At 39.3% G+C, this 13,581-nt stretch overlaps 1 protein-coding gene across 1 annotated transcript in view; it reads left to right on the forward strand.

The window, feature by feature from the left end:
• Positions 1-1,426: 1,426 nt before the first annotated feature.
• Positions 1,427-13,581, forward strand: part of LOC141074250 (uncharacterized) — a 28,387-nt gene continuing 16,232 nt past the window's right edge. The window contains exons 1-6 of the mRNA XM_073562053.1: positions 1,427-1,533; positions 1,721-1,773; positions 3,125-3,190; positions 3,583-3,645; positions 9,849-9,902; positions 11,956-12,012. Of these exons, the coding sequence (XP_073418154.1) occupies positions 1,485-1,533; positions 1,721-1,773; positions 3,125-3,190; positions 3,583-3,645; positions 9,849-9,902; positions 11,956-12,012 (342 nt within the window). The 5' untranslated portion in view covers positions 1,427-1,484. The remainder of the gene's footprint in view (positions 1,534-1,720; positions 1,774-3,124; positions 3,191-3,582; positions 3,646-9,848; positions 9,903-11,955; positions 12,013-13,581) is intronic.

The raw sequence follows: 13,581 nt of genomic DNA on the forward strand, positions 1-13,581 counted from the left end.
CAATTGAATGGCCACCAATGTCTCCTGATCTGACCCCCTTAGACTTTTATCTTTGAGGTCATCTGAAGGCAATTGTCTATGCTGTGAAGATACGAGATGTGCAGCATCTGAATCAACCGATAATGGAAGCCTGTGCTGGCATTTCTTCTGTGGTGTTGCTATCAATGTGTCAAGAGCGGGAGAAGAGGGATGTATTAACAATCCAACACAATGAACAGCTCTTTGAACACATTTTATAAGTGGTCATAAACTTGTAAAAACTCATGAAAGAATAAAGTTATGTTAAAACCAAGCACACCATAGTTTTTCTTGTGAGATTCTCAATAAGTTTGACGTGTCACATGTCCCTCATCCCATTGAAAAAAATAAAGTTGGATCCAAAATGGCAAACTTCGACATGGCCACCATGGTCACCACTCATCTTGAAAAGTTTCACCCCCCCATATACTAATGTGCCACAAACAGGAAGTTGATTTCAACAACAATTCCCATAACATGTGAAGGTCCTGGAGTGGCCTAGCCAGTCCCCAGATCTCAACCCCATAGAAAACCTTTGGAGAGATTTGAAAGTCTGTGTTGCCCAGCGACAGGCCCAACACATCACTGCTCTAGAGGAGATCTGCATGGAGGAATGGGCCAACATACCACCAACAGTGTGTGCCAACCTGGTGAAGACGTTTGACCTCTGTCATTGCCAACAAAGGATATATAACAAAATAATGAGATGAACTTTTGTTAATGACCAAATACTTATTTTCAACCATGATTTGCAAAATAAATCTTGCCAAATCAGACAAGATGATTTTCTGGATTTGTTATCTCATTTTGTCTATCATAGTTGTGGTCTACCTATGATGTCAATTGCAGGCCTCGCTCATCGTTTTAAGACGGAGAACTTGCACAATTACAAATACTCTTTTTCCCCACTGTATAACAAAAAACAATGAAACACTAACTGTGAATACTGACACATAGATGATAATAGTATCTGGCAAACTGAAAAAAGCCGCTCTATTCTTTTTTTGTGAAAATATTTCTGAATAATGTCTAAAAATGTGATGGGTGATATTTCATTTTTGATTGCAAGGGTCTTTTACAATTTGTTTTCCCTTATGGTGCCCAGCCGATAAGTACATAACTTGAGGATTAGAACTGAAATGCAATTAAAAAGTAATTAACAAAAAAGCAAAATCTTATTTAATTTTAAGATTTAAGCGCAGGTGTGTGAAAACTAAATAGACAATGGCGCAAGGTTTGCCAACTATGTGTTACAAATAAGGATTAATGAAGTGTGGATAATTTGAAAGTTATAGAGACGTAAGATAAAAATGATGATTACTTTGTCTTATGCCAAATGTCAGCTATGACGCTAAAGTCAATATTCCTAAGCTGAGCCTTCATCATATAAATTAAGTGGCTTCATTCTCTGCAACCTATCTGTGGCTGGTATTTTAAGGAAAAACCTTAAACCATTTACAGCAGCTATGAATATAGCCATTTTCTTCTTGCTTGTGGGTTTAAGCAGTTGCGTTGGTAATGTATCTCTGTCTTCATTCACAATGAGGAATATGAATATCGCGAATATTAGTACTGGTGTAAATATATGGTGCCATTAAACATATTTGTTGCCTTTTCACAACAATGATAATAACAGGATAGATTGATTTCTAGATGTTAATTTCGGGAAATGTGTGAATTTTGACATGATGTTTCCTTACAGTTGCTGGCCATCACGACCATGGTGAACTTGAGTCATGCCCTGGAAGGATCTCAGTAAGAAAATCATTTTCCTTTGATAAGTTTGCAATTTTTCTGCGATTGATTGTTCTCAGTGGGAGAAACAATATAATAATCTTTTAGATATGAGACCCTTTACTGTCTAACAAAATCAAAATAAGGGATGTTACAAATCAAACTTTCGAGACTTCTAAAGTCTCTTCATCAGTCATGGTATAACAAAGCACAGATGTGTTGTTATTAGTGATGAGCGAGTATACTCGTTGCTCGGGTTTTCCCGAGCATGTTCTGGTGTCCTCCGAGTATTTTGGCATGCTCGGAGATTTAGTTTTTGTCAACGCAGCTGCATGATTTGCGACTGCTGGACAGCCTGAATACATGTGGAGATTCCCTAACAAACAGGCATTCCACACATGTATTCAGGCTGTCTAGCAGTTACAAATCATGCAGCTGCGTCGACAGAAACTAAATCTCCGAGTACGCCAAAAAACTCGGAGGTCACCGTATACTTGCTCATCACTAGTTGTTATACCATATCTGATGAAGAGACCTAAGAAGTCTAGGAAGCTTTTTTTAGTAACATCCCATATTATATTACAGCTTTAGAAAGTGCGCATTTTCTATTGTATATAGAAGCTGCTTTGGAACTAAAGATTAGAATCATATAATACAATTCTAGGGGAAATATTTCTTCCCTCAATGACTTTCCCCATCATTGCCTGTCTCGGGCTTGTTACAGTTAAACATGAAATGTTTGAAATAGGCTGTAAGAGTTGACATTTTTAATTTAAAGTTTTTAAAAATGATACTGATAAAAACTCAAGGTATGTTTCAGCTCGTTAGAATAAAATCCAAAATGTATTTAGCCCATATAAAAAATTGAACAAGCTCCTAAATATAGCACCCATTTGAGGAGGATAAGGTGACACACTTTGATCGCGATCCCGCGATCATTATCTTATTTTAAAAATGATCAAGCAAAAGTTTCAAATAAAATAAAAAAGATAAATAATTTACTAAATTAGATACCAAATAAGAAATGCTTACAGGAATAATTTTACTTAATGTACGTTACATGATGAGAGACAGATTATAATAGGGATCTTGTATTGCTGAGACAATACCATTGTGTATTATGGAAACTTCCTTAACTAAATTCATTCACTAAAATGCATTACAAATACAAGAAAAACCGGTAAAAAAACAAAAAAACAAAATACAAACATGACTTTCATAAGAGATTGAGTTATAGCACAGCAAAACTCAAATTAATTCATAAACAAAAAAAAATCACATGTTCATATCAAATGCCAGAAAGTCCATCTCTAGAGAGAAAATCAAAGAACGTATCCATAACATTGTATATATGTGTGTGTCTTACTTTCAGCTCGCTAAAGGTCAGGTTTTGGTTACAATGGTTGTTGAGCTGATTCACAAATATGCAAAAATGAAGGTAAAGTAAATTCATCTACTTTTTTATCATTTTTATTCTGTGAATTTTAAAGTATTTATGGTAATTGTCACAAAACTATAAAGTAGTGTATATGTTCTATCTATCTATCTATTTATTATCTATCTATCTTTCTATCATCTATCTATCTGCCTATCTATCTATTATCTATCTACTATCTATCTGTTTATCTATTATCTCTCTATTATCTATCTATCTATCTAGCTATCATATATGTTATATCTATTTATTGACCTTCTATCTAAATATAATCACTTTACCTATTACTGTTGCATCTATTAGTTTTCCATTAATAATCACTTTGGAATTTCTTTGCAGTAGTTGCAGTCAGATTCAGTTGCATAACCCTTATTCATTGTTCCTCTGTCTTCTAGGACAAAGGCAATGAAAATTCAGTGGAAAAGATATGTCTCGTCGATATGGCCTTCACAATTGTGGTAAATTGAATTCAAACTATTCACATATTATTCCATCTAGTCTTATTCAGGGTCAGACGAGAGTGCCAATGGCCCACCAGTTACATTAACTCTGGCAGCCCACTGTTCAGCTACTTGCAAATATTACATTACCCTCATTCACAAATATACCTTTGTTTCCATATAATAATAAACTGGGTAGCTTGTTAAATGAATGATGAAATTCTGCCTTTTGTCTGTACATAGTGATAGAATGTATTGTGACAACTGCTCATGTTGTGGAGTGGGGGGTCCAGTGCGCCACAATGGCCCACCAGGGTATTAATCTATTACCCTGATGGGCCAGTCCGAGCCTAGCCTTATATAGATCAAGTGCATTTTCCCATATTTTTTCTTCTTTTTCTTCTATGTACCAGCTGTACATGATACAAACAACATATTAATTATATAAGTTTTGTTTAAAGCTGAGCTCCATTTTTGTAAGAAAACTGCTGGAGGGAAATATCTCTCACAATCATATATTGAAAGACATTGGTTGATATCAGCAGCTTTTCTAATCTGCCATGGAATCGGTCCAACATTGAAATCGATACAAGATTTTGGAATTAGTCAAGAGACTATGCATATCTATCAAATCTCTGGGTTAAAATATGCCATATATCTTAGAGAAAACATGGCTAATGTCTCCAATAATGTGTTTGTTTGTGGCCTTCGAACTCATCTAGAGATGTTGGGTCTTGTTGGATACCCTACACTAAAATTAATAGCAATTCAGTAAAAGAACCTCAAATTAAAACACATTACCGCATGAAAGGCCATATTGTTTAGTACCTGGACATGACACCGGTGATATAAGGTGGAGCCAGCACAAGTGTGAAATATTAACGAACAACCCATTACACATGCCACATGAATGGTAAGTGCGCAAGTGGTTGTTCATCAGAATTTAGAATTTTCAAAGCTTCTGCCTTTTATAACTGCAGCCTGTCTGTATTCTACAGTATATTAATACTGTGACCATATATTAGTAAGTATGGCCTCTGTCTTGTTTTCTTTGATTTTTTTTAGTTTTGTATTTGATGTTAAAGGCCGAAATATCAACTAATACAGTACCTCATGTATTTTTAGTATTTGTAGGCTGCAGCCAGGCCATGTTGTATTGGTGGCAAGAATTGGGGTGTGTGTCCCTGAGGAGTGCACTTATGTAGTGCTGGACATACTGCCTGATCTAATAGTATGGGCATCACCGATAGGCTATTAGCCGGCATGGTGCAGTACACGCAGCTGTGTGACTGGTGTCCTATGCAAGCCTTACTCATGTGCATTTACTGTACATATTACTGTATAATACTAGGCAACCACCCTCCTGATGGAAGGTAGGTGAGTGAGGGGTTGTCCATCAATATATTGCACATGTGCTGCCTCTGCTTTATATTACTGGAGTCTGTCTGCATCCTGCCAAATATTGTTGTTGTAACCATGCATTTTTAAGTATGGCCTCTCATTTTCTGCATTGGCTATATTGAATTCCAACAATTTTCATTCTTTGTTCTCATGACTAATAAGCCACTGCTACCCCGGCTTAGCAGCGTCTTATTTCCCATATCTCATTAAATAAGCCTCCTGCAAAAGTTTAGCTAACAGTCTATTTATGTCTCTGGTATCAATAAAAAGCGCCATAGCTGATAATAATAATCTTTACTGGACCTAACTACAAGAGAAAAAGGGTTGTATTACATGTGTGTAACTTGCAAATATGAGAAGCAAGGCATAGAATGTACTGAGTGGTGAGACTGATTCCGAACATACTTAAAAGCAGTGATGTAGAGGGGGCAGGTTGCCCTGGTTGCCAAATTGTTAGGGGTGCAATATTTATGCCCCACCACCTCTGCACTGCGAAACATACTGACCAACTCTCCAAGAAAGGGGATGATGCAGAGTGGGACAGTCTTAAGCCCCCGTCACACACAGCGATCTCACTAGCGAGATTGCTGCTGAGTCACAAGTTTTGTGACCCAACAGCGATCTCACCAGCGAGATCGCTGTGTGTGACACTGACCAGCGACCGGCCCCCCTGCCGGTTATCGCTGATCGTCCTGGAATGGCCAGGACATTTTTTTGATCGCTGGTCTCCCGCTGGCCAGCACGCATCGCTGCGTGTGACAGGCGGGAAACCAGCGATCGGCGAGATGGCGCTAGTAACTAAGGTAAGCATTGGGTTTCTAAGAACCCAATGTGTACCTTAGTTACCAGCATGCTGGTGCAGGGAGCTGGTAACCAAGGTACACATTGGGTTTTTATGTGCCACGCGCAGCTTAGAAGCTCGATGTGTACCTTGGTCACTTGCTCCCTGCACCAGCGCGCTGGTAACTAAGGTACACAGTGGGTAACTAAGAGACGTGCGTCGCTTTTACCCCCGTGTCGCTGGTGCTGATCGCTGGTGAAGCTGCCTGTTTGGCAGCTCACCAGCGATCCTGACAAGGTCATATCGTTGTCGGGAACGCTGGTGTGTCGCTATGTGTGATGGGGCCCTTACTCTCATCAACAATGAACAGCTGTAGAGGCCGAAGGACCTGACAATTTCCAATCAGGACCATGTCCCATAGGGAAGACTCCAGCGGGAAATGCTAAAAGCGGGAGAAAGTGGCCAATCAGGAGTGAGATTGCAATATGCTTAGTCAATGCAATGGAAGGAGAGAGAAATGCTGAAAGCAAGGAAAAGTGTGGGGCATAAGGAAGCAAGGGACTGATTTGACAGTGAAATTTGTGGTTTTACTGCAGAAATATGATCCCCTGTTGTTCATCTCTTTAGCACGATGTGGACTGGATGAAATCTAGAAATGATCATATTGTTTTTCAGTGGCTAGAAGCCAACTTATACAAAAACCCATACGCTGAATGATAGGAGCAAAAAGCCCTTCTAGTTCAGAACGTGCATCTTTTTCTACCATCTTCCTTTACCCTACAGTTGGTGTGAAGTGACCAAGAGCGCCATGCATTAATAGTGTCCGCTTCACCTATTAGAATGGATATTCCCAGTCAATATTAGCATTGCAAAATGAGGTGATGCAGCCTTTAAAAGATTATGGTTTATGCTTTGGATTCGCCAGCGTTAGTTTTTCTACTGGCGCCACACAGATCATCTGCTTGAAGAGGCTGGGGTGCTTGTGAACACCAAAGTTTTCCCAATGCTTGCATTGCTTGCAGGCTGGTTCATACCTGCTTATGTCACACTTTCCTTAACAGTTGTTGAAGGAATTACACATTGATAAAGCAGTTTTTAACACTTTTACGACATCCACCGTACATTTACGACACTGCAGGAAGTGCGTTCCCGCAAACTGATGTATGTACATGTACAGGCGCTGGTACACTAGCAGAGCCCAGAACATCATCGACAAGTGTCTGCTATACATCATAGCTGACAATCTGCAGTAATGTCCGCGATCATTGCTAGCGCCGATCGCAGGTGCTTAACCCCTCTGATGCCACTGTCAATAGCAACAGCCCCATGAATCTGCTTGTACAGGGAGGGGGCTCACTCTTTCCTCTGAACAGCAAATCATGATTGTAATCACTTTGTGCCTATGGTCTCCATGGTGAGCCTAGGTCTGTAGGAGGACCTGACATAACTACTGGCTGTGTCTGATCGATAGCTCTAATGCCCTGCAAAGCAAAAGCATTGCAAAGTATTAGATCAGCAATCAAACCAGGGAAACATAATGTCCCATCATGGGACGAAGTAAAAAATTTTTTTAGAAAGTTAAAGTTTCGAAAAATGTGAAAGAATAAAAGGGAAAGAACGAAAAAAAATGAAACATTTTTTACAAGTAAAAACGCAGTTTTTCAGAAAATTAAAAAAAAAATGTGAAGAAAAAAGTACACATATTTAGTATTGCCCCTGGTAAACTATCCAGTCTATATAATTGTAATTTTATTTAACCCAATGGGTGAACACCATAAAAAAAATGAAAAACACAACAAAAATTTAGCTATTTCCTCACACTGTCACACAAAACAGAATAAAAAGTGATCAAAAAAAGCACATACAAAAAATTACATCACTAGAAATGCAATCTTTTCCTGCACGAAACAAGTCCTTATTTAGCTCTATTGCCAGAAAGATAAAAAGTTATAGCAATCAGAGTGTGACGATACTTTACTCGCACGTACCGGAAGTGCGTAACAAACCCAGAAACAATCATGTGACGGGGCGCCAATGGGTTGGCATGACAACCAGGGGTCTGCAGAAGACCCCCGTGCTTGTTATTGCAGATCTCTGATGATGATTTGTGCTATACATAGTAGGGCTTAAGCCCTGATATGTGTAGCACAAGCGATCAGAAGATCGCAGCTTCAAGTCTCCTAAGGAGACTATCGAAGCAAGTAAAGAATAGAAAAAAAATTATTAAAAATATAAAAAAATAAAAGTTCCAATGAACATACTTTGGCTTTTTCTTCAAAATATAGCAATAAAAAAATACATTTATTTTTCATAAACGCCTGATCTATCAAAATCAAAATTAAACAATCAATCCAACTGGTACACTGAGTAACGAGAAAATAAATCAAAATGCCATGATTACATTTTTTTTTTGTCACTGCAACATTGCAGGAGAGAATAACCTAATTAATTTTTGGTTATTTTAGCCTTATTTTAGCTTTCAGTAACAGTTTTGGCTTGATTTGGTTGAAGATATCTTGCTTGATGATCCTTGCTGTCCATGGAATTCGTTGAAGTCTCCTTCAGCACCAAAGTTCAAATGAGTCAATTTTCTTCCTGTCAGCCATCTTGAGAGTCCAAGTCTTGCATCAATATGTTGCTGTAGGGAACAATATTGATCAACCTGCATTTGGTAGTAATGGTGATTTCTGTGCTCTATCAGACCTTGTTCGTACCGACCATTGCATCCATCCAATTGCTATACCCGTGTGAAATCAGAATTACAGTAATGAAGCAATAAATATATTTAACTTTATTTACATAAGTATTTTCATAAAATACATATAGTTGATGAATAACAGATTCAATTCTGGACTGTGGATAGGAACACAAGAAGTGGTAAAGGTCTATATACACATTAGACTAAAATGATGTTAGTGGGAATTTATGACTGTCTAATCTGTATGAGACCTCCCAAATGTTTCCTTAACAGATGCTGTCAGAGGAGAGAAGGATCCGACCTGTTGAGTTCAGTGGCCAATACTTTTGTAACCTTTGAGTAAAAGCGACTGCCAGTCTCAGGAGTGTAGCAGAAGCTGTCACTCAGAGAATGCGGGCCGCGCTGAGTGTTTTTATGAAAAAGAAAGTCAGGAGAGACAACAGTCAGCTAAATAACTGTCAGTGGGTTATTGGGAACTAGATTGTTTCTTTGTCCAGGGAGCTGGCAACTAGTGATGAGGGAGTATACTCGTTGCTCGTGTTTTTCCGAGCATGCTCCGGTGTCCTCCTAGTATTTTGGCGTGTTTGGAGATTTAGTTTTTCGTCTTATCTACATGATTTGCGACTTGTAAACAGCTTGAATACATGTATGGAATGCCTGTTTGTTAGGGAATTTTCTTTTGAGGATCCGTTTTTTTCCCCATTGACTTCCATTATTGGCGGATTGTGACGGATTGCCGTCCATTGCATCCGTTTTTTTTGCGGATCCGCCAAAAGTTCCTGTCCGTTACTATCCTCAAAGATTTCAAAATAGAGCTTGCAACTTTTTTTTCTCTGGCGGATCCTCCAGACACTCATTTAACCCAAAATTCTTTTTGGGTGCCGGACAAAAAAAAAATTCTCTCTCTCTCTCTCTCTCTCCCTCTCTCTCTCTCTCCTTTTCCAGGCTGCAATTCCTTTAAAATTGTTCATTTGTCGGATCCGCCAAAAAAACGGACGGGTGCCATCCGTTGTCATCAGTACTAAAACGGATCCGCCATCCGTCCTTTTGGCGGATTATGACTGATGCAAAAAACTGAAGTGTGAAAGAGGCCTAAGACGATGAAATCTAAATCTCCGAGCACGCCAAAATACTCGGAGATCACCCGAGCAACGAGTATACTCGCTCATCCCTACTGGCAACCCATGCTACGCGAATGGCTATGAGTGATTTATTAAGAAATTCTCCAAGTGCTGATATCTATGGGAACACACTTGCTTTAATGTTATAGAGTATAAAGGAATATATTGTTATACTGTATGTGTATGTAGCTCACCAAAAATGTTATTTCCTCTATTGTAGAAACTTGTGGCTTGCTACAAGCAATGTGATGTCGAAATCATTTTCCAAGTCGTGGTATAGTATTTGTTTCATGTTACGCTATTATTTGGTTTGTGCTATGAGACATCTCCTAAAATAAATAGACATTTTTATAGAGTAACACACCTACTCAAAAACAAAAAAATAAAACAATATAGAAAAAGGTAAAATTAAGAATTATGAATTAAGAGCCTAATCTTTGGATAAGGATTAGGATAAATTAAACTCGTGACATTTGGACCAGTAGCAATAATGGGACCAAAGTTGTGATCACAGAGTTTTTTTGTCATCTAAAGATTCTGTCTCCAGATAGTTATGGAGTATTAGTGGCTTTTTAAGCAGTAGCATAGTGGTCCATTCTTCAGATGGTCAGTGTACAGTCAGCTCTGCTATGATGAACACTTCTTTAGCTTTGGCCAGGGGTTTTACAACTGCTCCTAGTCCCCTTCCTGCTGTCCCCTATGGTAAGAGAAGAGAAATGGTAATCTATAATTATATTTACACACTTGCACATTTATATGGACAACTGTGCGTGATTTAATATGCATTTTAACAACTGCAGTCTTAAACTACAAGTGTGCAATCACTCAATGTGACTGCAGACTTGTAAATCTTCACATTGTGCGCAATGCTCACTGTTTTCTGGTGACTGAGGAGGAAATGGCAGTCATGTGTCAACAAGTTTGTGACATGCATATTTCCAGCCACATTCTGACTATACGGTTGCGGTCTCACTGAATGCATTAATAGACTTTATTAAGTGAGGTTAGAATCAGTCTAGTTGGATTGTGGCTGGGAGTATGCAAATCGCATCCTTGTGGCCACATGACCACCATTCCAATTTCCAACACTAGAAAATCTCCACAGCGTGCAGTGTGCAAGATGTGAGAATTCACAAGTCTGCAGTCACAAAGATTGACTGCAGAATTGTAGTTTAAGACTGGCCGACCACTTTAATGCTAGAGTAGATTGCCCAAGGCTGGTGGGAGAAATGCAGACATACATAGGACATCAGAAGATGGTTCTAGAACAACAGACCCTCTCCACAGGCTAAAAGCTTAATGGTTACAGGCAATCTCACAAGAGGTAGTTGGAATATACAACAACAGAGGGCTTGTACGTGCCACACTTTACACAGCCTTGTGGCATCTCCTCAGTAGTTTTCATATTACTTTGGCACAGTCTCTGTCTGTCTTTCTTAGTGCAGCAAAGCACACAATAAATTATAGAATCATAGAATCGTAGAGTTGGAAGGGATCTCCTGGGCCATCTGGTCCAACCCCCTGCTCAAAGCAGGATTCGCTAAATCATCCCAAATGTTACAGAATGAGTAAGGAACCCAATCAGCACTGACCGTTTTGATTAGAATCAGCGCTGGTGTCACTGTCCCCGCCTTCGGACGTATAAGTCATGAAGAGGAAGTGAGGGGTCAGCCGCAGCCCTGACATCCTCTAGATTAAGTATATATCTGAAGGTGGGTACAGCGGTGCCAGTGCTGATTGGGACAAGTCAAACTTACGTGACTCTTGGGAACCCGAATGCTGACACCGCTGGGATGAGAGGAGAGTACGGGTGTTTTTTTTAATGGAGCCAAACATGGGAAATGAGAAGGGGTTGTCCTAGTAGTGGGCAACGCCTTCATAGGTCAAAAAATATAGGAGAAACCGCCATGAAGAACATTTTCACATCCTCCAATGTGGCCTTTGCTATTAAGGTGCATGTATAAATGAAAAACGACCACAGTTATTTATGCTCAAAAAACTAAACACGATTAATTATTTAGATTAGCTTTAAGACAAACTCCCCTCATTCTATTTAACACATCTATTATGTTTATGTTCATTTTAAAATTTGATAAAAATGTAATAAAAGTATCTGATTTTAAATAAATGCATACTATATTAAAGCCATTGATCAGCTTGCATGCGTTTTGACAGAAAATTGCTACTATCTAAAAGGTGCTGATACAATACCAGAAGTGCTACATCTAGAAGAAAGCAGCCATGTTTCCTTATCTCGTACACCTTTATTTTTAGCTATTTTAACCTTTCTTACATTGAATGTGTGTTTCTTTATATTTATTTTATAGTTGGATTGCCTGAACTTTACAACAAGAGAGGAAAACATAATTATACAAGCTTTTTTGGTAATGTGGTGATTTTTTTGCTCCCCAAAACTAATTCTAATTTTTTTTTCCCTTTTCTATGCTGTTTATATGTCTATATTTGTCTATACAAAGTTTTATTAATTACCCACACTGTTGTAGTGTGAGCAGGTTGTGGCATGCAGTAACGGACAGGAGGCAGAGCAAGGGTTAACGTATTTACTTTTAACAGATATATGCTCCACGCAAGGAGATGAATGGTAAAATAGGAGTAATGCGAGTAATAGGAGATAGAGAGTATGCAGTTTGGGGAAAAGAGCAAGTATAAAGGAGGCAACAACAGTTCTTAAGATATAACTTACCCAGTCTAGACGACTCCCAGACTGTAATGTCCATGAGGCAAACGATGGCACCAACAATGGTTAGCGTGTAGTGAGTCTGGCGTGGTCCTGAAGACGTTGATGAGCAGAGTCCTGACGGCAACGGTTAATCTCTGAGGTTTGTCGCGGGTTCCTTGGTCCGGGATGCAGTGTAGAGAGCGTGGCACAGTTCAAGGTTTTCCGGGAGCCTAACGTGGCCTGACAGATATACACCGGAGAGTCAGGGTATGGTTCATGGTAGCAAACCCCAGTCTTTCTTAGGCACTATGCGTGCGGTACTCACGGGCCTTGAGCGTTTGGCACCTTGCTTTGCTGAAGCCAACAGGCTTTCAGCATGTCTCTGGTCACAGTCTCTGTGACTGGTAGCATGTACGCTGCGGCGTGGGCCTGCAAGCCTGCAGTGCTCGAGGGACGGAGCCCTGCCTTCTCTCTGTTGCATGCTGTCTGTTCCCACCAAGTCTGACCACTTCCACGCGCGCTCAGGCTTTTTTAACCTAGCCACACCTCCTGCTGACAAGTGCAAAGGTTAGTCCAGTCATCTAAGCTTTCCCCCCGGACAATAGAGGAGACAGCCTCGACAGTTCCGGTCCTTCCTCTTACAGGAGCGTGAAGAACAAGATGCCAGAAAAGTGACAAAAATCCTTAGAAATATTGAAAATTTTGGGTGACTTTTGGTGTTTTCATGCTAGTATGATCAGATTCACCAAAATGGGTGGACCTGGGGAGGAGCCCATCCAATTCATCAAAGTGCCAGCATTTTGTACAACAAAACTGCTACTCCAGTCCCTTACTAATGCAGAATTTCTGGCACGGCATCAGTCTTAAGGAATTGGCCCCATAATTTACAAATGGTTGAATTATTTTGAGCAGAAATTTTATTTGAATTTTATAAAAATCCACTTTCCTGAGAAAACAAATTTATTTTCAAATCGGTCCATGCAAAACCAACAATATAGTGGCCACCATCTTGCTGAACAGTAGAGGCCAGGCAAAAGATTGAAAAGAAAAAAAGAGATCCCAGAACATAATAAAGGACATTTAATTTATAAAGAATAGATTTTCTGCAAATCAAATTACCTGGTAAAATCCAACTGAAAATTGTAATCTTGTCAGATCTGCTCATCTCTAATATAGTTACCTAGGTTGGAAAAAAGACACAGAAGATCAACCCTCTTCCACCAATTGTACATATTTTATCACTTGATTATTTAAAACCCACTTATAACCCAAA

This window comes from Dendrobates tinctorius, unplaced genomic scaffold (genome assembly GCF_039654945.1).
Source record: "Dendrobates tinctorius isolate UK_male_01 unplaced genomic scaffold, ASM3965494v1 ptg000001l, whole genome shotgun sequence".
In the NCBI taxonomy this organism is placed as follows: domain Eukaryota; kingdom Metazoa; phylum Chordata; class Amphibia; order Anura; family Dendrobatidae; genus Dendrobates; species Dendrobates tinctorius.